General features: G+C 32.0%; 2 protein-coding genes across 2 annotated transcripts; one reads left to right on the top strand and one right to left on the bottom strand.

The window, feature by feature from the left end:
* Nucleotides 1-818: 818 nt before the first annotated feature.
* LOTGIDRAFT_128702 (hypothetical protein) lies at nt 819-4,318 on the bottom strand (the record flags this gene model as incomplete). Its single annotated transcript, XM_009064425.1, has 8 exons — nt 819-1,326; nt 1,790-1,917; nt 2,145-2,321; nt 2,453-2,550; nt 2,742-2,877; nt 3,267-3,361; nt 3,692-3,938; nt 4,196-4,318. Coding segments are annotated over 8 exons (1,512 nt in total), but the record flags the coding sequence as incomplete, so codon positions are not given.
* A 4,049-nt stretch (nt 4,319-8,367) lies between these two features.
* LOTGIDRAFT_128740 (hypothetical protein) lies at nt 8,368-15,013 on the top strand (the record flags this gene model as incomplete). The annotated part of the gene is made up of 16 exons (XM_009064424.1): nt 8,368-8,556; nt 9,091-9,198; nt 9,481-9,550; nt 9,841-10,046; nt 10,458-10,560; nt 10,791-10,951; nt 11,214-11,300; nt 11,873-11,950; nt 12,084-12,157; nt 12,536-12,690; nt 13,055-13,181; nt 13,531-13,618; nt 13,910-14,042; nt 14,329-14,422; nt 14,548-14,623; nt 14,894-15,013. Coding segments are annotated over 16 exons (1,869 nt in total), but the record flags the coding sequence as incomplete, so codon positions are not given.
* Between the last annotated feature and the right edge of the window lie 12,601 nt (nt 15,014-27,614).

Below are 27,614 nucleotides of genomic sequence, written 5' to 3'. Positions count from 1 at the left end.
TTTATATAGATTTTAAAATATTCAAAAAATTCAACATTTAGATAAGCTAAAGAGCTTGAAATTCAAAATCATTTTGGCTTATTAACTAGGATATTGATTATAGAAATTTGTGTTTCTGGAAACCAAGTCACAAAAAGTCAACTCAAATAAAGTGATGCCAAATTTAGAGATATATTTAAAAAATTTGTGACCTTGACATAAGTTAAACCAAAAAGATATTGTTTGGAAATATTAAATTTTTAAAACCCTGCAGAAAAATTCAAATATATGTATGAACTTCTGTTGGCAGGGAAAAATCTTATATTTAACAGAGTTTGATTTCTAAATACATAACATAATAACAAAACAAATTAAAGTAACAAAAATATACATATTATTTCACCTAATATTTTCATACAAATAAATAACTCAATCAAAACTATATTTCTCAATAATCAACATTCATTTGTTTCAGTTGGATATTTTTTTATGAACACAGAGTCTCAAGTGAGACCTTATCATTATTCGTCACTTTGCACTGACAAGATCTACTTCCGACATCCATATTCATTCAATGTAGCTCCCAGGAAGCTCGATATCTGGGTGCTTAAAGACCCACTGCAGAAAGTAGAAATTTAGAATTTGGATTTATGTTCGCCAAAAAAAAATAAACACAGAATATGGAAAACAGTTGATTCAATTCCTGCTGCTTAGTCCAATCTTCATTCTGTTTTTCTTTGGGTAGAGATTTTCAAATCAATGCTGTTCACATAAATTTAATGAAAAACTGTTTCAAGATGATGTTAATTTACTATTTGTGTCATTTTCACAAGTAATTTTCACTGGGAAACAGATTCTGGACTATTAAGAAGAACACTATCAGAAACACATACTGAGTTCACACTAGGAGTTGTAATATTTTCAATAGATGCTTCTACTGCTATGTCACTTTCAGTAGTTACACTATTTGGACTCTTCACTAAAACTGAAACGGAATTTGGTGTTTTTATCTCACAATTATTTGATTCTGTTTTCACTTTTTTCACTAAAGGATCACTACTTATATTCACATTTTCTAATGTTCCATTTACACAAGTCTCATCTTCATGTAAACGTTTTTGAGATGGTGATGTTGAGGAGTCATTATGAGATGGTTTAGGTGATGAACAATGAAGACTAGTGTCAGTTTGACTCAATGGAGTCACAGTTTTATTGTCTGTTTCTTGTTTTATGTGAGGTTTTTTAAGATCATCGTAAACTAAAGAAGATAAGGTAGGACTATCAGATCGGTCTCTGGGAGGTGGAGTGTTTGTATCTTGTTCATCTAAAAATCTATCCATATAATCTCTGTAAAGAGAAAAATAAATAGTATTATATATTTCAACCAAATACAGCCTGGCCTAAATTAATTTTTATAAGATTACAAATAGATATTCTAACATATTTATCCAGATACAATTCTTATTCTGGTGCAAACTTAAATATCAATACAATATTACTCCTTGCAGTTTAATACATAATATCTACTAATAAGTACTGCAATGTTTGAATAGACTTTCATGTTATGATTTCATTTACTCAGGCCATTCCAAATGTTAATTTATGTTCCTTGTGATTTTGAACAAAGTTCTAGAAATAAATAAATTTCATAAGTGTGTGAATATTGTGATTTACTTGCAAATGTGATTGCAGATATGTTCATATATCACACCAAGGCCAATCCAATGGTAATTGAATAGAAAATCATTTTTGACTGTCCTTAACACTCAAGATTTGTATCCATCTAGAAATTTGACTATAATCAACTTACGTAACACCTGGATGTAAAGCATATTTTCTTTTTTCTAATCTAGTTTTATTAGCAAACGCATCATGCCGTTCAGTTTTCTTCCATAAATAGTAAAATTGAACTAATTCACCAACTGACCTTGTCCGCACCTAAGTGATGAAAATATATAAATGTTTAAAAATGATAACTGTGTTATGTTACCCATCTCACAATCTAGTTTTCCACATATATTCATGGTTATGCTCCAATGTCAATTTTTTTACAAAGTTGATAATATACTGAAAGGCATAAGAACATTATGTGGTAATTCAAAAGACCAGGTGCTTTTTCAGTGCCAGCACCTTACATGTTTAAACTGAACATTCAATAGACAAACCTTATTTTGTTGAATAAGATAAAAGTTTTTTCCATATGTTCTAATACCATTTTCAAAATTTCTACATTCTTCTTCTGACCACAGACTCATTGGATCTGATGGAGGGACAGCTGACATCTTTCTTCTCCGTAAAGCTTCATCCATATTATGACCACATTGTAATAACAAATATAACGCCTATAAAAGAATTATTATTATGATTTTTATGTGAAATATTTTAAGGACTTTTTAAGTGCTCTTCACCCATTCAAATATGGTTGATAAATTATGGTCAAAATGCGGCAATTAAAAAAATGCAAAATATTTACCTGTTCATCATCTTTAACATGTATACCAGTAGGTATAGAGTTCACACCTGTAGCTGATTGTAGATTATCTTTCTGTACTTCTGTTAGGTAAGTTTCAACTACAATAAGTTTAGCATAGTGTTACAGAACTGTAGAGCTTCAACAACTAGATCATTTTTCAAGGTTAGGGTTTTTTTTTACTTTCCCTTATAAAACAAATCAAAACAAGTCCATATAGCAGCATATCATCTGGTGTATATTGCATCCCATTTCAAAATACAGTACTATAAAGTATACATTACAAACTTACTGATATTTTCTTTATCTCCATCAAGCTTACTAGGATCCCACAGTAAACGATCTTCATTTTCATAGGCAGGAGCATCACCATATTTATTTAAACCATCTGGTACTTTTACCTGATAATCTCCACCTACTTGTATAGTCTGTAATTATATAATATTAGACATTTTAATCTTAAGGAGATAATGCTTTGAATTAATTAAAATTACACCGAACTTCTGTTGGTATTTTATTAATTCGAATGTTTTATTAGCTATTATCTTTGTACGTAACCACTACAGTAAGGTCTAATACTGTCCTTCTTAACTTTTCATTCTGTTAACCTTTGCTTAAAACACTCGAAGCTAATAAATTAAGAACGGAAGTTAGGTCTAATTTTAATTAGACTGATTCTAATCAACCAAAAATAACAATTTTTTTCATATTCTATTTGGAATTGCAAAACTAGGGGGTTTACCATACATTCGAATAGCCAAGAACAAAAAACAGAGTTGTCTGTTATCTTAAAGGACATGTTCTAATCCTTGAATACCTTTTTCCAATCTTCTTCTGCTATAGGATGATAATCAACATCATCTTCAGAATCTGATACATCTTCATCATCATGATGTCTACTGTGATGACTTACTTTAGCTGCAAATACAGCGATATCAAAATTATTTATTAAAATATTAAGAATCGTTAGATTAGAACAGAAATTGATATTTGGGTACATTACTATCAGTTTACTTCCCCCATTAAGCTTATACACCTGAATAGGCTAATGAAGCTCTGAAAGAAGACAATATATTTCGAACTGTCAATTGCAAAGCCTGTAGCACAAATTCCATTGTCATTCCAATCCAAAAGACTAGATGCATTTTCCATGTCCAAGGTGAAAGTATGTATAGAAAAGTTACGAGTTATCTAAACTTGCTTTGGCAATGAAGCTCAGACAAAAACATAAGAGAAACTTACATCGTAGAAGTCGAGGTGTATGAGATGAGGAGACACTTTCTAATAAATCAGTCACACTGGTTTCTTTGTCATCATCATCACTATTTGTTTTTAATACATCTCTAGCTATTTCATCTTTATCTAATGTTAAATCATGATTACTGAGTATTTCCTCTTCACTACTAGATCTAGTATTATCAGCATTATTATCTTGATTATCACTATAACCATAGATAGCTAATAAATCTTCTATTGGCATCTCCCCTTCCTATAAATATATTTCATTCTAAATAACATTTTGAAAAGCATTTAAAAGAGCTGTCACAAGTTAAAACTATGAAGTAAGGCTCATTTATAAAGTACAGAATCCAACCATTGTATATATTAATTCCACGAAAACAGGGGAGACATTGGTCTAAATGTTGTGTCTTATCTTTGTAAGCTTAAGTTTTGTCACATACAGGTGAAAAATTATCATTGTACTGGGACAATTTTGCTTTCAAGTTTTATCTGCTCAACAATTACCTTTTCTAAATCATTCAATTCATTAGAGCAGCTATCATTACTCATATTTTCTTCTTCTTCTAGAGTCCTTTCGTCATCAAAATCATGTACTAACATATCAGCTGAAGGATCAAAATCTCTATCAGTATCTGTAAGTAAAATATATCAGTGGATAAGCTTTCCTGGCGAGTTTCTTTCTTTAGAAATTCCACAAGGTCTAAGTTTCTTTTACTCTCATTCATGTGTAAAAAAAAAATGAAACCTTGAAAGGAGTCATAGTACAAATGTATAAGCTTATAAGTAAGTTTATAAGACTAAAAATACAGGAAGTGATAAAATAATTTCTCACAGTAAGTTTAACGCCTGCACATTTTCAGTAAATTTCGAAACTATTCACATTTATCAAAGCAACATTTATGTGAACTACCGATATGTGAATATTAAAGCACTACAGTCGAATAACACTATAAAAATTTGTACATGACATCTATCCTATAGACAACTGAATGAGAAACATAAAATAAAGTTTTATTCCATTGCAGCAAAATCCCATAAATTATAATTGTATAATCTATGAACCAGCATAAAAAAAAATGATGGAAGCACTGCAACTAACTGCAATTTGCACAACTGCAAGTGCAAGCAACTAAGAAACTAGAAAGTGCAACCATAAATTCATAATAACAATTCCATTTTCAGATGATTACAGTATACCAAAGCTTAAGCAAAATAAAAGAAAAAAAATTACTGAAGATAAATAAACTAAGCAGAAATTGGAAGGGAAACTGAAGTAAAAAATCACATGACAGCTAAGGAATGGGCTATCCCAAACACGGCTGACCTAATTTGCATAAATTCTTGCGCGGGAGTTCCTTTACTGGAAGTAGAAATAAACTAACCAGGGCTGCTGGATCCACTTCTAGCTCCCTGAAATGAATTAAGGAATACATCAAACAAAAATAAGATAAGCGTTAAATCGATTGCAAAATAAACTTTTGCATGATTCTATAAAATCATCTCTTTCACAAGCGGCATGACCGATTTATTTATGTCAAAATTTCCCGCAACTTAGCTTCCTCAAAATTGCAAACTTTGACCGAGTCTTATTGAACTCCTGCGAGATGAATCTTTCCATAAATCAGAGACAATAAAACCAAGATGATTGTGTAACTAATGGCAGCAGTCTTTGAGGCATTCATGACCTCTGAAAGCCTCCATAGAGGAAATTCCATCAAATGAAGCAAGGACTTCACACAAACCTCCATTTTCCAAAAATTATGGGATACGTAAACGACCCTGAAAACGAGGCTAGCGTTTCAGATTGAAGGAAACTCCCGTTAGATACAAACGTTTTGATTGGGTGAAATTTGATGCGACATATTTATTCTTTTCGACAAATTAGGAATTCAGTAATATATTTCTCTCGAATACCTGTGTAAATGTAATATTTGTGATGTCTTTTTTGCTAGATATGACATTAAAATGAGAATATTTTCATAATGTCGGTTCTGTAACCACTTTAAGTAAAGTAATAGATTATGAGATCATCCAATCAGAAACAAGCTTACAACACTAAGTTGTCGTCAATGACAACCGAAATAGATTACCAAAGGAAAGACAACTCTATTGTTTGGGGTTAGAATGGCAGGTTTGACCGTCAGAAAATAAAACTGATTCAATTCTTTGCTATTTATTATTTAATCAACAAAGGTTCTTCAAGATGTCTACAATTAAACCGAAAAAGCTTCTGATGGCTCCGTAAGTTTCAGATATAATAATATTACTTTGCAAATCGACCTATTTAGAATTTAGACTTGCCTAAACTAAGAAAAGTGAAAAGTCAAAAGATATGGCACTGACAATCTCTGCCATACAGCTTTGGATGTTTGGTTGATTCACTGAAACAATTTAACTCTGAAACTGGACTCCTCATTTTAATTTTATTAGTTTATATTTTGATTAATAAAATCATTCAATGTCAGAATAAAGTATATGGTTATTTTATCCAAGACATTTCTTGAGAACTGGGCCCTGTTTCTCAAAAACTCTTAAGTCTTATGACTATGATCAGTCGTATGTCGTAAGTGTTGATTTGACAATAAATCGTTGATGACGTCAAAAAAACGATAACGTCATCATTAAGTTTCATTGACCATGGAAATCAAAATTTCCCCAAGCTTTGAATTGCAATGAATAATTTCGCCTAGCCCATAAAAATTGTCCCTCGGAAAACAGTCTTTAATCTACAATTTAGCATTATTGTCAGCTGTTAATAAGGATGAAGATTTCCCTTTTATCAGAGATATAGGCCTATAGGCTATTCAGTTACCTCTTTGACGAAAACATTTAAGTTGATTTTTCGAAAATTCGATTTTCTTGTCGCCAAACCATCCAAACACATTTTGTCATCTGTTACTAAGTCGGTTTTGCGCATGCTAAGTTTAGCACCTCGATCACACAACAATTTTTTCTCGTAAGAGATTATTCATGACACTTATGATAGCCTTTGAGAAACGCACGTATTCCTAAACTTAAGACAGTCTTAAGTGGTAAGTTGTACAATTTTTTGAGAAACGGGGCCCAGATGTCCAGACAAATTAAAATAGGCAACAGGGTTCTATAACGCTTGGAGCAATGAGGCTTTTATTTAGGTTGTAGATAAATTAATGTTGATTGAAAACTAGATTTAAATTACCATTATTTTAAAGTAATTTCTTATATTTTAGAAATCAGAATGTAAATACCAGTAAAAAGAGTAATTTGACTCATTCTGTGAATAAAAGTAAATTTGGTGGAGGAAGAACAACAACATTTGGTAGTTCTAGATCTAACATAGTGACGTCTGCTAGTAAGAAGAGCGTAGGTGATAAATATAGTCATAAACCAGTAGTTCAGGTATATTTGTTTACTTTACCTTAACTTAATCACCACTTTTTTGAGAGGCATCAACTATTGAACAGTCTTGTTTGAATATGATATTGATATACACACAAGTTTTTAAATTCCATTAAGATTTATTTTCTGAATTTTCAGGTATTTGATGAAGGTGTTGATGTTACACCAGTACCTCTAATACATCCTGATCCTAATGTACATATCTTGAAGAAGAATCAAAGTAATATATTAGATAGCTCAGCAGGAACAGTAAGTCAAAGTTTTTCTAATGCTTTTGATATAAATTACAGACCCATTATATATATTATATATATAATATTTTGAAGATGAAGAAATATAAATCAAAATCAAAGGAATGCATTTCTTCTGTACAGGCAGAATTTTATTTTAAATCCAAAATTCCAACTGAACCTTAATTTTGAACTTAGTATATATTTTTGTAAATTTTGCAAATCAATTCAACTTGATAGTGATTTTAAATTATTTGCAGCCCACCGATCTATTGTCCCAAAGTTCTTTAATGTACACCACTGCTACTACTAGTGTTTATGGTGGATTTTCAAGGTAGGTATTCTGTGTGAAGCATTCTCACCTTTCAATTTTTTAATTAAATTCTTGAAATATTTTGGGCATTTTTGTTTCACTATTTATTCTTTTAATACTAGTTATCTATCTGTGTTTTTTCTTTATGGATAAAAAATGAAATTTTCATTGGTACAAAATTAAAACAAGCCCAAAGCCTCAGAAATTACACCCTCTGTATAATGTATGGAATGAGACTTGTGTTATACTAGATAATAAGTTCAGAATGGTAGAATGTATCTTGCTTCTTCATCTATAATACAATCTATCTGTTTTAGATCTGTATTTAACCAATCGTATGATACAGGATCAGGTATAGATGATGGTATGATAGAACCTTCTACTGATTTATCATCTTGGGCAGGTAAGATTATGTAAATTATCACATACTGGATTGTGTTGCCTTGGACTTTTGATGCAAATTATCCAAGTCAGCTTGCACTTTTCTCCATCCATTGAAATGATTTTAATGATTTTTTTCGTTTTTTTGATAAGGATGTTTTAACGTCTCTAACTCTATATTTTGTTGTCTTCAAAATTTGTCTGTGTGAGCTTCACTTTAATGTGCATTTCAGCAGATTTGCCTGGCAAAATCTTGATGCCACTCTACAACTGGGCATTTGACTTGAGTACATCTAGAATTATCCAGCTCTTGAGTTCTTTAGTTTGTATTGTCCATTCCTTTAATAAGTTTTGATTAAATTTTCAATAATTATATTTCAGACATCAAATATAAACGTGAAGAAGTAAAAGAAATATTGACAGATTCTGATTTAGAGAAAACAGTTGATTTAAACCTGTCAGAAACTGAAACAATATGGTTATTAGATATGCCTGATGTCTGTGTTTTTCTGGAGTCGGAGGAAGCTCCTAGTATTAGACAGAGAAATGAAAAATATACTGAAGTAAGACAATTAAATTTTTTGTTGCAGTTTTATCTCCCTTTAGTCTTCAAACTTTTTTTTTTATTGCATCATCAGAGTAGAGTCATCATTTGTAAATACCTGAGAAAAGATAATAGTGTACATCTTTGTAGAATTCCTTAACTTAAACATGGATGGTACATTTTATTTTGATGTAATAATACCATTAAAATACTATATTATATACTGTAAAAGTCTGGTTTCAAATTTCAAATACCATTTTTTCTACCTTAAGACAGGATAACTGCATAAGTGTATGTTTGGGTCCCCAGTTATACTGAAGTCTTTAATTTTAATTATTTCTCTTTATTTTTCATTAAGTTTAACATATTCCAAGCTAAAATAATAATCACACTTCACCTAATGAAATTCAGTTATTTAAAGCTAGAGTTTTATATATTTAAGCTTACTTGTTAAAGCTTAAACACATTTTGTGTAGTTTGACTAAGAAGTTGTCTCCCTTTAGTCTTCAAACAGGAGTATGTTAAAATGTCTTAATGTTGTAATATTTTGTAGTTAATGAAGAGTCGTGCTGGTAATGATAGATATGTTGATAGAGGAATGAATACTTTTAATGAACCATACAAAGTCAAACAAATACAGACCAGTAAAGTTCCCAGTGTTGTAAGTGTAATCATAATTAAATAGTATATATTGACTGAGAGAGCAAAACCTTTTTTTAAATTTTTCTACATTTTCAAAGAGAATTGGAATATCAGCTTCAAATAGTACAGATAGTCTTAGAATGTCTTTGAATTTTTCTATATTCCATAATTTTTTAAGAGAATTGGAATATCAGCTTATTACATTGAAAAGAAACATGGTTTGCATCATCCAATTTTTTATACAAAATTTCTACCATGTTTTGTAACTGTACAAGACTGTCATTAATTCTATCATTTACAGGATGTTGGAATCATGGCCACTACATGGGATATGCATGATACTTATGAAGCTGTTGATAAACAAAACAAAGGTAATATAATATTGTATATAGTAAGGACAAGACACTTAGTCAGCCATTTTGAAACGTACCTCCTGATTTAAACTATGATATGAACTAGTACTTGTGGACAGCTGTTAAAATATTGAATATATATGATGTCATAAGATATAACTACCTGGGCTTGTTTAAATAGCTATATTTATTTGAGAGGGTTGAGAGTCATTGCCATAGAATTTTTTTAGTGACAGTACTAGGATCTTAATAAAATGGCAGAACTGATACCTTAAAACTAATTGTAGTTGATGATGAAGATGGAGAAGAAGGAACTATTAGTAGACCAGCTAGTCCTGCAGCTAGTGGTGAAGAAAAAACTGATGAAGAAAAGAAAAATCCAGAAACAGGTTCACGTGGAAGCAGTGCCAGAATGGGTAAGTTGAAATTTCATTCGTGCATTTTGTCATCCATGAATTTTTTTTTGCTTTCAAAATTTGAATATAAAAATTCTGATGAAGTTCCTTCCATCAAGGTATGAAATATGTTTGTTGATAGAAGAAACGTTGAATCATCAAGATTGTTTCACCCTGGATTTTGTTTTGAATTTGTAGGAAGTAGAAATACTGTCATGTCTAGTATGGCTGGATCAGACAGTGTTTTTGCTAGTCGAGATACAAGTCTGTCAACGACTGTATCATCAGAAGTTAAGGCTCATGAAGAACAGAAAATCATGCAGGTATTTGCTTTTGCATCTTCACCATCTTCTGTGAGACAATTCCTAGTAAATTTTCAGTGAGATTTGATTAAGCCATGCTTTAAAATCCTAAATCAGGGGCAAGCAGCTCTACCTGGAAGGTAAATAACTCTAGTATATTTTCTTCAAAAGGCTCCACTTTTAATCTGACACTTGCTTTAAAAAAGAAATTATGTTCTATTTTTGTAGTCTGATAGTTTTAAGATAGATTTATTTACTATGGAAAGAGCATTACAACTAAACACTTATCAACCAAAACAAGCTTTATATAGAGGTTTCGATATTATCCCAGGTATGTTCCACATTTCATTCTGGGGGAAGGAAGTTTGAATTCACTACTGTGCAGGGGCAACACTGAGATTTACTGGTATCATAGGATTTAAATGGTATCATAGGAAGGGCTCATAAAGTTATTTATGATTGATAGGTAGTGAAAGTAGTCTTTTAACATCAATTACACTTAATTTCCTGTCATGCAAAATTTCATTCATCACTCTAATCGTTTGAATAAGGTGCTATAAGTCTGTATATTGACATTTCCAGATGTAGATAAAGAAGTCTCCACTGTAAGCACTTTAACTGGTAATGATATGGGACCTAATCTAGATAGACTCTGGTCCTATACTTGTCCTCTAACTAAAGGTCGAAATGTTAGCTGTATGTCCTGGAATAAAGTGAACCCTGTAAGTTATATTAGTTCTTAATTATATCTTATGAGAGGATTACACAGTACTTTGGTTTTGAATCTCTTGGAACTTGAGGATTTACTTATCCTGATCAATTCCAGCTAGCTGATGAAATAATAAATGAATTAACCTGATGTTGTGTTCACCTGCAATGAAATGAGATCCATTAGCTTAGCTAGTTCTTAAAATTGGAAGGTTTTGATCCAAAACATGATCAGTAAAATTATTACATTGTGATGTTTTTTGTAATGTCTTTTAGGACCTTATTGCTGTTGGTTATGGACAGTTTGAATTCACCAATCAAAAGGGTGGTTACGTTTGTTGTTGGTCTCTTAAGAATCCAGAGGTAAGCTATTCAACATTTCAAACTGTTTTTGTAAACCCAAATCAAGGAGATCAGAATAACTATAACAAGCTTAGGTTCATGGTTCTGTCTACTATGTTGTGCGTGACCAAAGTGTTAAGTGTTGATCGATCTCCAATTACATGTAACGCCTTACCAAGGATTCTAAGTACCAAATCCTTCTCAAAATAAGCAAAATAGTGATCTGTTGAATTGTTTCACTTTATCTGATATCTGTTATAATTACCTTATAATTGAACTGGTATATACTCATATTTCACTTCATGTAGGCTATTTTGTTGTCTGATTAATATTGGTTAAAAAAAAGAAGAAATAATTCAGTATTATTGAATTTAGATCTATTCAAAAGTTTTTTGATATACATGTACATAAATATTTCATTTTTCAAGCACTTTAAATAATAAACTCTTTATTGAGTCACTCTAATATTTTTCCAATTGGTGGTAATCCAACATTAATTATTGAGTCAATATTGATGTTGGCTTTTCAGCAGTTCCTTATTTTGCTTTTGACTACTTGTTGTATTAATATTAATTCATTATGATATATTGTAGTTTCCAGAAAGATTATTTACCTGTAAGGAAGGTGTTACAGCTGTTGATTTCTCCACCAAGAACCCCAATTTATTAGCTGTAAGTTTTTACTATTTTTTTACAATTTTTATTAAGATATTTTTTTGAGTCTTAATATTCATATAGAAATATTGCTTCATTTCATGAAAAATGTTTAAAAATATGTTAAATTAGATACACATGTATATTGTAGGTTGGTTTCTATGATGGTAGTGTATCTATATATAATGTTAAATATCCTAATGATGAACCTATTGTGGAGAGTAGGTAAGTCATCTTAGACTAATCTTCCATTCTTTGTATATTCTTCAACTTATGTATACTGAATACCATGAGATTTTGGCCTGTGGTGCTGTTAACTGAAGGGACAACCAGAGTTACACCTGTATATTCAGTAGTGTGGGGAGATGTAACTGCTTATTTTGACTGTCTGTATGATACTAATAATAAACAACTTTGCCTTAATATTTTCATTGAAGTGGTAAGGACTTATTTGATATCTGATATTTGGACTTAAAGATACGTTTATGAGCAATACCACTGAAAGAACAAAAATAGCTTACAGTATGTAAAAAGATGCTCGACAAGAGTTCATTCAGCCATTAGTAGAATGACTATTATAAAGATGTGCCCCTCTATTTATAGTGAATGTCCTAGTAAACATACATCACCAGTGTGGTATATTAAATGGATAGAAAAAGAGAGAGGTTCTGGCGAGGAAGGAACAGAAGTTATTATATCTATATCTACTGATGGTAGAGTCACACAATGGTCTGTTAGAAAGGGTTTCGAAACTTATGGTAAGTTACATACATTATTTATATTCTAAACTCATAATTTTTTTATCTGGAAGTTGGAAGGTGGTAGTCATTGTATTGCAAGAATATTGAGGTCATGGTTCCAGAAATGGTTAGTTTCAAATGCTTGTTCTACCTTCAGTGTATAACTGACAGTGATGGAGGTAAAAGTGGCTTATAATTAGAAGATCTATTATGCCATAGATTGGGTGACTGGAAAAGTTCGATAAGAGCGTTATTACCCTTGACATTTCCAAGTTTTGTCTTTTAACTAAAGTGAATGAAACAATTTAATGAATGAATGAAAGATAACAAAGAATAATTTAAAATGACTAATGTTGAAATGATATCACATTGTCTTCCATAGATTTAATGAGATTAAAAAGAATGCCAACTAGAATGGGTGGAAGGAACAAAGAAAAGAAAGGTGGAGCTTTTATTTGTAGTTATACTGGTGGATTGACTTTTGACTTCCACTCTCGAGACACAAACATGTAAGTTATCAGTTTATATACTTTAAGTTTTCTGCACTAGTCTCTCTTCATGTCTATGTTATAAAATAAACGCATGCTGAAGGCGTCTATCATAAACTTGCATCTCAACCTGTCTGGCAATTGCTTTTGAATATGTTAGAGACTGTAATTTATACAAAATTGTGTTAAGAATTGATCTTGCTTTTCAAAGAATTAAAACTTACATTAAATTTCATTAACCTGATTCTTTTTGTTTTACGCTTCTTTTTTCTTGCGAAAAAGTTACCTTTGCTTTTGTGCATTCTAGATTTTTGATTTTTTTATGTTTTTATATTGATTTTAATCTTATGTTATTTTTATTACTATACAGATATTTAGCTGGTACTGAAGAAGGATTCATACACAAATGTTCATGTTCTTATAATGAACAATATCTAGAAAGTTACTCTGGTCATACGGTAAGGAATATTTTGATCTTTATTTACAATATCACAAATCTGATCTTTGTAAGATTACTGGTATCCAGTTCCTGGAGTTGCAGTAACAGAGATCAATTCTGAAATAGGAAGAGTACAATCATTTGTATTTGATGAACACTGTTTTGTTGTAATTTGAATTCAGCAGAATGATATGGCAACTGAAATTTTGTTATCTCAACTTGAAGGTGACAATGGTCAAGTGATTGAACTACTGCTCCCTAAATGAGTAGCATGGTATAAGGTTTTGATTACTGATATATTATCTTTCAGGGTCCAGTTTATACTATTCAATGGTCACCATTTGTACCAGATATATTTTTAAGTTGTAGTGCTGATTGGAGTATTAGATTATGGCATCAAGATAAAGTGAAACCAGTTCTTAGTTTCTTCTCATCAACAGTAAGTTTCTTTGGACATCCACATGCAAGATTAAATTTTGAATTTATGTAATATCTTTTTACTTGTAATCAAAGCAATAATCCATATTTATTGTGCTTTCGTTTGGATTTTGTTTTTTTAATTCAATCCTGCACTTTGTGATGTACTGCTCAAAACTATCATTGGCATACTGTCGGCAAAGTGATGATAGATTATTCTTGAAAATTTGTCTTAATTTTTACATATTCTTCTTAAAAAGCAAAACAACTCTTTCTCAAATGTTAAAATTTTCTGTGTAATATTTCAGAAAGCAGTTCATGATTTATGTTGGTCTCCTAGATCTTCTACAGTATTTACATGTGTTAATGAAGGGGCTGTTGAAGTTTGGGATCTCAATTCTAGCACGTAAGTCAATGTTTCTCTGTTTGACACAGATTGTATTGACTCCTTTTCTTTTTATACTAATGATGTTTGATATTTATAAGAGATGAAAGATGTATGCTGATTTTAATTTTGCTTTTCATTTACAGTTTAGATCCATTGATTATCAACAATCCAACATCTGGTGCTAAACAGACTTCAGTTACATTTGCTAGAAATTCAGAGGTAATCTTGTTTTAGTAAATGTGTTTGTCATTTAACTTGCTGTTTGTAATTTAGAACTATATATCTATATTTTATTAAAGAAAGCATATTGTTCAATTGAATTAATCTAAGCTCATTTGAATGGGAACTGTGGCTGGTATTACTAGTGAAGAAGGGCATACTTACCCTGCAACTGGATTTTTCAGCTCAGAGCTCATCTTATTCATTTTATTTATCAAGTTCAGTAAAAGAAAGTTTATTATGATTATATTATGTATTTGTATTTTACAGTGTGTATTAGTAGGAGATAGTGAAGGGCAAGTCACTGTTTATCAGTTACGTTGTATGCCACCTCCACCAGAAAATCAGGTACCATTATTTTATTTATCACGTCACTTTGAGATCTTTTGATGATCAATGGGATTCCCAATTTTCACATTTGATCGAGCATGAGATAAGAATTGATCTATTCAGTATGGTATATAAGAACCTTTGAGCATGTTCTTAAAATAAATTGATGCATATCTGGAAAACAAACAATATCAATATTCTGTATGAGTGTATTTTATCTTAAAATTATATAGCTTTACTATAAAACTATGAGTTCTAGATCAGGTTATTTGATAACAATGAATTTAAATGTTACATGTATTATTGTTTTAATTTCAGGCTGATGCTCTCTTAAATGTTATAAAATCTTGTCTAGCAACACAGTTACAAACACAAGATAATAATAAAGAATACAAGTCTGATGATGATGATGATGATTTACTTAATGAAGAGGTTATTTCAAAGTAACGGTTATAATAATAGACAGTAACGTAAAGTGAGAAGTTATGAAACAATCAAGGGGTTTCTGGTCATGAACATATTAACTTGGATATTACATAGTTAAAAGGAGTTACTCGTATTTAAATACATGGTAGGAATTATTATTGATATTGTGAATACATTGATATCAATCAAGGTACCAGTACTTAGTATTGTATTTTGGAATTGGTAATTTGATCAAGTGGTCCTTGGTTGTTTTATCTGATTGCACTCACTATTGTAAGAAATCATATTGAGAAAATATACTTGTCATCATGTGTATTAGTACACCTTCTGGGATAGTGAGATTCTAGAAGAAATGATTATTGAGATGTGATTATTATAAGTTACAATGATTTTGACAAAGAACCCCAATATCAGCATTAAAACAGACTTGACAATTGACTCAGTGTGAAACTTGTTATATTTTGAAAATTTTTATTTCACTTATAAAATTGAAATAATTTAGTCCTTAATCTCAACGATGAAGTATGTATCCATATATACATTTTGGATAGAAGAGAAGGAGACATTCCGTCCATCAATTCAGCATTGTTTTTGTTGTTAATTTATGTGATATTTTTATTTATAAAATCATTATTTATTAGCAATATAATAAAATTTTAAATTATATGTCACAGTTAACTTTGTCCAGATTGAAGCCACAACAATGTCCAAATATAAGGTTGAATCATTGTGGACCATAATCTTAGTCAGATTGACACAGACTTCTAATAATATTTTTCTCATCAAGCAGGAGGGATCTAACATCACATTCCAGATCTGATTATGTTTCTATTTGTGATTATAGTAATAGAACAATCTAGTTATCTAAGGAGGATTTATTCTGGAAATATTTTGGACCAGCTGGTGCACAGACCTAATAGGAGAAAATATATTATGAAACTCCTGTTATTCTTAAATTTTGACATTTTTTCCAATTACCTTGCATAAATGTTGTATTGCTAGATATTAAAACCGGGTTTTGGCAAATATTTACAGGAATAACTTGGCTATTTGTTGCGTTGTCATTATTGTTTAATGGCACCACAGTATGTACCTTTCCCTTGTACTGATTGTTGCAAAAGAATAGAGTGTAAAACTCCATTTCATTTCTATACTGATTGATTGGAGCGTGGTGGAGTCGGCCAATTTGACAGGTTCGTAATAATATTATACACGTGTCAAATATTGAGACAGAGGTAATGAGATTGACTGGTATAGAATGAAGGTATTTGACATATTGTGAGTTACTGTAATCTAATAATGTCTAATTGTTGTGAATATCTCATTATTTATATGTCTTTTCTTAATCCAGTCTATATTCTTTATTCATTACTCTCTAGAATATATCTTTATATTATCTTGAATTGTATATTTCATATATATACCGTTTTGTGGGTTGAATTAACATTAACCTAACCGAGAAAACCTGATTGAACATTGTCATTCCGTTATACCACTGAACTGTAAACTGTTCTATAGTTATACTGAAGCTCCCATCATTCAGAGAAAATCAAAATTTTGGAGAAAAATGCTTTAAAGAAAGAAAGGAACAAAATAGTTAAGAATAATGACAACTGAAGGTACAACTGTCCAAATAAATTCCGACCAATTGGTCGATGAAATCTTTACAGACGAGTCTACAAAGGTCTGTTTATACTGAGCGCGACTACGACCGCGACCGCGCTCGCATTGGATTGCTTTAACCTGATTTTGTATGAGGTCGTTTATACTAGGAGAGAATGCGGCCGAATTTCAGTTCGCGCGGAAAACCGCGGAGATTGCCTCCAGAGCGAATTTTCGGAAAAGACCGCGCGAACTATTTACATTATCCATTAGCATTCGCTTTCGCCCCTAGTAAAAAGGACCCCATACAAAATCGGGTTAAGCAATCCAATGCGAACGCCGCGGTCGCGGTCGTAGTCGCGCTCAGTATAAACGGACCCTAAAGCCAGGTTTGGTTTGATTGTCATCATAATGTCAAAATGTTATTTATTAAATGACTATAGTGATAAGAACAAGAGTAAATTTTTGGTTTGTGTTTTGCTCCGTGCATGATAGCTCTCATGCAGTAAATCTCTTGTTGATTAATGGTGAGTTCTTTTTTATAGAAAATTATTCTTAGCTCTCTTATTAAACCTGTAAAAGAATTTCATTGATATTTTTATGAACCATTCTTTCATCTATGTTGTATTTTCAATCGAAATTCTAAATCAGGTACCAGTTCATAAAATTTTGTGGCATGCTGGCATCATGGTTTAATCATTTGAGGTCCGCACTGATAGGAGATCACAAAGGAAAAGGCTGTCAAAATTTATCTCATTGCACTCTAATATATACTCAGCTGTCTATCCTTCTGTCTTTTCTAACCGCATATTGTGTATTGTTGTGGTATATAATATTCCTGAAAGAATACACCTGTATAAAACATAAAGATGAAACAAATCCAGGATGAAATACAGTAGTTTGTAAGTACAAGTAACATGCACTAAGAAAGCTGTGAGATTTATATATTGAATATTTTACACCTAATCTACCAGGTAAGTTAAAGTAAATACTAAAACAACAGGTAATATGATCAGATAAATAAATAGACGGGGGATTTGTTATACATAGTTCAGTTTTTTAGTATACACACATCAGATAATGTAAGAACATTTACACTTGAATATGATCCAAGTTCATTCAAATCTCAATTAATGCTGGCAAAAGAAAAGAAACAATCAAAAACCTTATAATCTTGGGTTATCTAATTTTTTTCTTGAAATATTTTTAGCCATGTAGGACTATGTCTATGAATATAGTATTTGGCAGTTACGGTGTTACTACAATGCACTTCGTAGAATGTCGTGCAGTGTTGATCTTTGGACAGTTATCACCATCCGTGATTAACCGACGCTAAAAAAACTTCGTGACCAGTAACGGTGAAAATTTGTCGCACCAAACGAATGAGGAAAATTTTCTGATTTTATGCAAAGGATTCTCGAAAGATATTGTTGTCCACTCGATTCTATTAAGACACTTGTCTCGATGTCTCTGACTGGTTTTAAAAAGCCTTGCTGATCGAATTTATGGTTGAATGTATTCAGGGCAACTATAATTTGTAGATAGTCATGTAGTCCTGATCTTTGGACAGTTGTCATCATTCGTGACTAACCTACTCTAAACAAATTTCGGTGATCTGTAGCATTCTTGTTTTTTCATAGATGACTTCAATCGCTATTCAGATACTTCTGATTGCGTGCTTCACAATGTTAGAGGCTGTATACATTTAGTAACTTTATATCCATTATGAATAACTGAATTATCCTGAGAGAAAAAAAACAGACAGGCAAATATTCTTGAATTAGAAATATAATTTTTTTTTTGACTACATAATACACCCACATGCTAAATGGTATAGGGGCACGAAATATTTGTGGTTTTGCTATTATCACTTATTTACGGTTATACATTTCGTCTGTTGTATCAAACGATTGAGAAAAATGTTCCAATTTTAAGCAAAGTGATTCTCAAAAGATGATGTCCAGCCAACCTTATTACAATTGTATTGATATCTCACTATAAGAAAATATTACTGACCAAATTACCTTTCTGTGATCAAATCAATTGAAGGCTCTAGGATTAATTTTGATGTGTAATCTGCAAAGCGTCTATTTTTTCGGTTAAAATATAGTTGCATACAAGTGTACGACATAGCACGAGTCTTGCCTTAATTTAATATTCTATTGTTGTTTTACGACCTGTGATAACATTCTTAATATTTTCTTAGATTTCAATCAAAACTGACAACAATTGGATGGAAGCAGATGTCTACAGGAGACGGCACGCGCTCCCTGAAATTGTAACTAAACGGCTAATACAAACTTAAATGTAGCACGAAATTGTCTTTGGTATTGTACGAGAATAAAATTCCATCACTCATTCAAGATACCGAGAAATCACCATTAGTTACTGATTTCTTTTAGTCCTATGTTATAGTATCTAGTAAGAGTGGTAATTTAGTTTACTAAAAAAAAAAATACTTCATTACGGATTATATCTACAGATTATTTCACTGTTGTCTTCAGCTTATAATCATTCATTATGAGCATCTCGACAACCATGGCAGCATCAGCACCACGCCCAAGGAAGGAATCACGCACATCAACACAGAGTCCTAGAAATTGGGCACCAAGTTCTCGACAAGCTTCGGGTTCTGAAGAAGAAATTGCTAACAGGTAAGATATTGGTTGCTCTTTTTATCTTTTTTTTTGTCACACATTTCTCTTCCTTTAATTGAGAAATCATGATTTTTAAGCATGGTGTGTGTTTAAGCTGGTCGGTAGTTTATCTGAGGTTGTTCTAACGTTTTCGAAAATACTAAATTCCAATATTAGGACTTGACGCGGAAGCCAAAAAAGCCAGCATGCTAGCATATTATTCGAATTGTTCGTAGTGCGAACGTAATAATACCTTTATTATTCGAATATCTTAATACACACTAAGATCGCGTTCCCTCCAATCAATATTGTGTTTTTGGACAGCAACTGGGGTAATTTTAGTGTAAACAATGGTATTTTTCGGGTTCAATGACATTAATGATATGTCTATTCGTAAATATTGCCGACAGAACCATTCCGTTTCAGAAAGCAACTGACAATAACCAGTAAACTTCTTATATCCCCTTCTTATACAGCAACCATTCTATTTCTGATTACCATTAACAGCAACCATTCTATTTCTGATTACCACTGACAGCAACCAATCTATTTCTAATTACAACGAACATCAACCATTCTATTTCTGATTACCACTGACAGCGACCATTCTATTTCTGATTACCGCTGACAGGGACCATTCTATTTCTGATAACCTCTGACAGGAACCATTCTATTTCTGATAACCACTGATGATAACTATTCTATTTCTGATAACCACTAATGATAACTATTCTATTTCTGATAACCGCTGATGGTAAATATTCTATTTCCGATAACCGCTGATGGTAAATATTCTATTTCTGATAACCATTCTATTACAACCGACAAGAACTATTATATGTCTTTATCACTAACAGCAACCATTCTGTTACTAACAACCACTGACAGGAACCATTCTATTTCTGATTACCAATAACAGAAACCATTCTATTTCTGATAACCACTGATGATAACTATTCTATTTCCGATAACCACTGATGATAACTATTCTATTTCTGATAACTACTAATGATAATTATTCTATTTCTGATAACCGCTGATGGTTAATATTATATTTCTGATAACCACTGATGGTACATATTATATTTCTGATAACCGCTGATGGTAAATATTCTATTTCTGATAAACATTCTATTACAACCGACAAGAACTATTATATGTCTTTATCACTAACAGCAACCATTCTGTTTCTAATAACTACTGACAGGAACAATTCTATTCCTGATTACCACTAGCAGCAACCGTTTTATTTCTGATTACCACTGAAATAGTCATTCTTTTTCTGACAACCATTGAAGGCAATCATTATAATCCGGATAACCACCCACAACAAACATTATATTTCCGATTACCACTGAAGTAGTCTTTTTATGACAACCATAGAAGGCAATAATTACATTAATTACAATCCCGATAACCACTGACAGGAACTACCCACAACAACCATTATTTTTTCTGATAACCACTGGAATTTTAATAAAAACCTTTTTATTTCTTGATGCGACAAAATGTTCAGATAACAGGAACACAATTTTGATATCATTACTACGCGGAACATTGGTACAAAAGTTCCATATATGATATTTTTACCAAGGATTGAAATGTCAAACCTATTTCTGATAACTTGGTCAAATTCTCATCTTAAATGTCAATTTTAGTCCCAAGACTAATATTGCAAGACTAATGTTGTTATGACGGATTGTATAGAATAATGAGAGACAATAGGAGTGTTTAGAATGTCTCGGGTGTCATGTGAGAGAAGTAAAATTAAGACTAAAGAAAATTAATTATTGATAAAAACAGCTGGTACTGGTTTGGTCATCTCTTCTATTTACACACGATATTAATTATGTAAGTAGGCGTAAAGAAACGTCGATATTACTAAGAACATTTAATTGGGCCAGCTTCTCTTATCTTAGCAGCCTTTGGAACTTTTAACAGCTATTAGCTACAATATTTAGTTAAAATCTCAAAATCAAATCAAAAAAAATTTGATAAATTTATATTATGAAAATGGTTCTGTGCTCAAATCTTCTTTGACCTGCTTCAGAGATCATTTGTCAAAATATGCAGAGCTTTTGCACTCGCCATATGAGTTATAAGTGCATACATATTAAAAAACAATTCAATGTTAGCAATGTAACAACTTCTGCTTACCATGTGAATGCTGTGTGTTGGTGTTGTTTATTGTGCCTTAACGCAATCAATGGAATGACGTTGACAACTTGTATGTCATAGAAACTCTTAATCCCAAGGATCCTAATGTATAATTATTTGAAAGGACCATGACGTCAGATACACACGAGCAAGGAATGGGCTGTGGTAATTGATACTGCTGAATGTGAAAGATATGTGATCAGGTGATGTAACCTATGGCTCTAGGTTAATTATATATTTGAAAGAAATTATTGAAGATTGTCTTGACGTGAAGAATTCAATTTATTTGTAAATGACAGGATAATTTGCAATAGAATGAAAAATCAACATTGTTATGTGATAAACTGAAATAAATTTTGTTTGTGACATTATAGATTGTAGGCTGAGTAATGGTTCGATGGTTTGTGTATTTATGAATAATCCCACTATTTAAGCACAGCTGATAGATCTGATAGCATTATCAGAAATGTTGACGTTCAGATCGACATATTTGTTGAAACCTAAATTACCAATGTAGTGATATTCTGAGATGTTATAACAGATAAATCTGATATAAATCGAACCAAAATCAAAATGATTATAACAAAAGATCTCTTAGTTCAGATGAGATTTAGATTGTCTTTCCGGTGCTATTTGTCGAATTAAGAATAAATTTGTTAATGTGCTTTAATCATATAGACATGACCACCAGACCACCGCCATGTTCTGTCACCGTTGTTTAAGAGATATATACCATGCTGTGGGACTTAAGGACAATGGTAAGTAGAAACTGATGTTTTCACTTGACTAGTTCCATGAAATGAGATTAAAGCGTAGGAAATATTGAAAGAAACTCCTTTATAGGCTAAGTATTTCCTTTCAATTGTATTTCCTAACAATTTCAAACAAGATTTCCGTGACCCCAAACATAATGTCGCCTATTGAATGTTAAGTAAATGGATTAGCTGAATAAAAATGACCTTTATTTTTAATCATGAATACAATAGATTGATGAATAGTTGGTAATATTTGTCTAGACTTGAACTATTAACTTTCATCAGTTGCTCAATACGTTTTCATTCTCTATTGCAATTGTGTCAAAATAAACAGCCTTTTAGCCATCTCTTGGCATTTAGTTCTGGCAGTTTTCTTTCCCAGAGCTATAAAGTAGTAATTGTTGGGATTAGGTTTCTGTTGTGTGTTCTATTGGATTGATGGCTACATGGTGTTGAATTAAACCTTGTTTCTGAGGGAAAAAATTTGAATAATATTTGTAACGTTAAAGTTGTCTGTCAATTAACAATTCTTTCCAGTTTAGATTTGGCTTGATGGAAAAAAATGAATATAAAATTTCCAAATAGGACTATACTTTACAATCCATATCCAATTTAATTCAGTAAAATCATCAATTCATTGTGGCAAATTTGGAACAATAATTCATTCATTAAAACATGTCATGTAGTACAGTCTACACCATAAAAAGTCTTGAATGAAATCAAATTCACAAATGGAAAGAAAATCGTTTGGATTTACATATAAGGTAAAAATTACCAAGGCCGATTAACACAAGTCAAAAAGGTTGTCCACTTAATAGAACAAAAAGTCACCTGAATTAATTAACATAGGACAAAAAGTCCTATTAACTGAAGACAAGAAGTCACCTGGGCTAATTAACTTAAGACAAGAAGTCTCCTGGGCTAATTAGGATTTGGATTTACATATAAGGTAAAATTTACCAAGGCCGATTAACACAAGTCAAAAAGGTTTTCCACTTAATGAACATAGAACAAAAAGTCACCTGAATTAATTAACTTAGGACAAAAAGTCACCTAAATTAAATAACATAGAACAAAAAGTCACCTGAATTAAGTAACATAAGAAAAGAAGTCACCTGAAGTAATTAACATAAGAAAAGAAGTCACCTGAATTAATTAACATAGGACAAAAAGTCACTTGAATTAATTAACATAGGACGAAAAGTCACCTGAATTAATTAACATAAGAAAAGAAGTCACCTGAATTAATTAACATAAAACAAGAAGTCACCTGGGCTGATTAACATAAGACAAGAAGTCACCTGGGCTAATTAACATAAGACAAGAAGTCACCTCGGCTAATTAGGACATTCACTTTAGGAAAAAGTTTCTACCTGAATTAATTAACATAAGACAAGAAGTCACTTGGGCTAATAAACTTAAGACAAGAAGTCACCTGGGCTAATTAACATAAGACAAGAAGTCACTTCGGCTAATTAGGACATTCACTTTAGGAAAAAGTTTCTACCTGAATTAATTAACATAAGACAAGAAGTCACCTGGGCTAATTAACTAAAGGCAAGAAGTCACCTGGGCTAATTAGGACGTTCACTTTAGGAAAACGTTTGTACTTCAATAAGCATTGGATACAAAGACACATTAGTCCATTACATAGGAAAAAGTTCATTAACATCAGACAAAATATCACCCTTTTACACAGACAAATGACTTGAACGAAATAACAAAAGACAAAAATGCTTGACAAATTACAGAATAAAAAAAGGACCAAATGACATATACATAGTTAACATAAATAAACATATTGAGACCAAACTAGCGTGTAAATAATACAAGATAAAACGTCATTTGAATCAATTTACATAGGACAGAAAGTCATCTGGATAAATTAATATAGGATAAAAAGTCACCAAGAAAGATTATACAAAATGGATAAAAAGTCACCTTAGTCAACTTTAGATATTGAACGAATTAACATATGATTAGGAAGCTATTAGACGAATTAACACGGAATTGTTCAAGATTACTAACCGTGGAAAGCCGAACCCCCATCATCACTAAGAACCAATAAATGTCTCAAAGAAACATCTACATCTACTCAGCAACCAAATTATATTACGAAACAATGGTTAAAACATTCATTTCTAGTCACAGTGATCACTGATTAATATTCCTTGGGGGTCAAGGTATTGCTGTAAGCAATTAGAAAAAAGGAAATGATCTCAATGATAGCAATATTCCATTTATACATCAATTTCCATCACTAAGTCGCTCTTAAATTGTATTTATTCTACAGAATAATTCTATTTATGAGAAATTCATGGACAATATTGCACAAGAGAATAATTTACCATGATAATGCCACGAAAGACAAATGATATACATGCGACATCGTATCGTGTCAAACTAGGTATCAGATCGTGCTACGACAGCAGTGAGTTACCATTTATCTTGTGTCTGAATTTGATTAAAAAAAGGGAGATTTTTTTAGACATTTTGCGTGTTATAAAGATAATATCCTTGCAAACATTTGGCCACTTCAATTAATTAAAAATTTCAGTTTCATCAAATACGTCAAAATCGTGTTGTGTGAAGAGGGAAGCTGAAGAGAAACGACAATGTCTTAAGAAAAAAGCGGAAGTGGAAGGGATAATTGTTAACCTACAAAAAGCCAGATGAGACGAAAAATACAATTCTACGTAAAATGGGAATATAGGAGAGAATTCAACTTGAATTATGTTTCTTCTCGTGGTGTTTATTGCATTATACACCATGCTCGTTTTTTAGAATAAAGATTGTGTGTCTAGAAAAGTCAAAGCCAGGCATTGAGAATAATGGAAAACTGAGAAAGTGACAAGTTATTGATGGTGTAAACATGTCACTATACTGATCTCTAATCTTCTAAATTCAATTGTAAGGGAATAGACGGGAAGAATTGAGGTTAAAGTTGAATTAATAGATAGAGATGATCGATAATCAATAGTGGTTTAGAGGTTAATACCATAGTCAATATAGGCCGATTGACACAAGTAATAACTTGGGCGTTTACAGAACAGAACTGTGTTCTGTCAGATAACATTCATATTAACTTGTGGATTGACGTGAGACTTGCTTTGATAATGCTGTGCTCCATCTCCAAATTTCTTCGTCTAGGGATGTCACTTCTTTCGGAAATTTCACATAGTTAATGTTTATTTGTTGTGTAGAATCCCTCTATTCTCCTCATATCATGTACTAAGTCACACTCTTTATCAGATAAGAATCTAAAGCCGACTTTGATCCTTCAGTTATTGGCATCAGACAGGATTTTTTTCTGTTAAAGATCAAGATCTTATAAAATATACTGATACTTTGTGAAAGACTACAAAATATGACAGTTAACTGAATATAACCGAACTTGTAATCGCAGTCCACCCATTGATCATACGTTGTCCGTTTCAGTTACGTCAGTGCGTAATAATTTACAGCCTATTTTTATTTTCTTCTTCTTTAAAAACTTTATTTCATGAAACCGAAATTGCAGAGCTCGACATTATATTAACCCATGGGCTGAATGTTAGACAGGACCATATCCCCTTGTATATTAGATCTATTTCTGATCCATGTAAAATAAAGAGTTTATTATTATTATTAATCTCACACCAACGCATGTGCTGTTAATCAGGCATTGTACAAGGTGATTAGCTTTACACCAAAACAATACACGTACCTTGACAAAAAAAAAACCCAGCGAAGATAATAGTTAAACCAAAATCGTGGTAAACGGTATTGTATACCAATGTAAGTAAAGAGATTTAAAGGAGATATATCTATCAGACTGTCAAGTAAAAGTTACGATATCTTGTAAATTAACTACGAACTGTTAAAGTAATTGATTTGTATGAATTTAAAGCATGTGTTTGTTTCAGCTAATTTCACGAAACTTGAAACACAAGATGATGAATTATCTGTCAGTCAAGACGTAATCCAGAACATTAAAATATGATTGGTTTGCAATTATCTCTATTTCACTCACTGTTCACTCAAACCCGGGATCTGGGAATCAATTTCTACACAGGCCAAGATATTATCTACCCCTTGTCAAACATGCGGGTCAGGTGGCGACATTGATAAAGTATCCTAGTCCCTGGCAGAAATTCTTCGTCTCTATGCATATGCATCAATAATCGGCGTTATTGCACACCAAAACATGGAGATACTGCACATCAATATTCTGAGATACAGCACATCAATATTCTGAGATACACCACATCAATATTCTGAGATACACCACATCAATACTCAGAGATGATGCACATCAATGTTCTGTGTTACTTCTCATCAATACATGGAGATACAGTACATCAATACTTTGAGATAATGCACATCAATGCTATGTGTACTTCACATCAATCAATACTCGGAGATACTGCAGTAAGAGGGACTGGCATGGAAAAGTATCTAGTCGTTCGGATGGGATAATAAACCGAGGCCCCATGTGCTAGAGGATGTGCTAAAGATCCCTCGACAGTTGGAATCGACAAAGAGCAGACTAATGCCGCTGTCTTGGCAAAATTTCCCTCATTGCACAGAGCATGACGTTGCCCGTCTTCATTAGAACACATGGAGCAGAAAAGTAGGATGTAAAATTCCATTCATTTCATTTTCGGAGATACCGCACATCAATACTCTGAGATACTGCACACCAATACCCGGAGTTACTGCACATCAATACTCGGGTATACTGAACAACAATTATCGGAGATACTACACATCAATACTCGGCGTTATTACACATCAATACTCGGCTATACTGCACATCAATACTCGGCGTTATTACACATCAATACTCGGCTATACTGCACATCAATACTCGGTTATACTGCACATCAATTCTATACGGCTATACTGCACATCAATACTCGGGTATACTGAACAACAATTATCGGAGATACTACACATCAATACTCGGCTATACTGCACATCAATACTCGGGTATACTGCACATCAATACTCGGCTATACTGAACAACAATTATCGGAGATACTACACATCAATACTCGGCGTTATTACACATCAATACTCGGCGTTATTACACATCAATTCTAT

Source organism: Lottia gigantea, assembly GCF_000327385.1.
Source record: "Lottia gigantea unplaced genomic scaffold LOTGIsca_62, whole genome shotgun sequence".
Classification (NCBI taxonomy): domain Eukaryota; kingdom Metazoa; phylum Mollusca; class Gastropoda; family Lottiidae; genus Lottia; species Lottia gigantea.
Note: the sequence above shows the minus strand (reverse complement) of the source record. Positions and strands in the feature narration are given on the sequence as shown.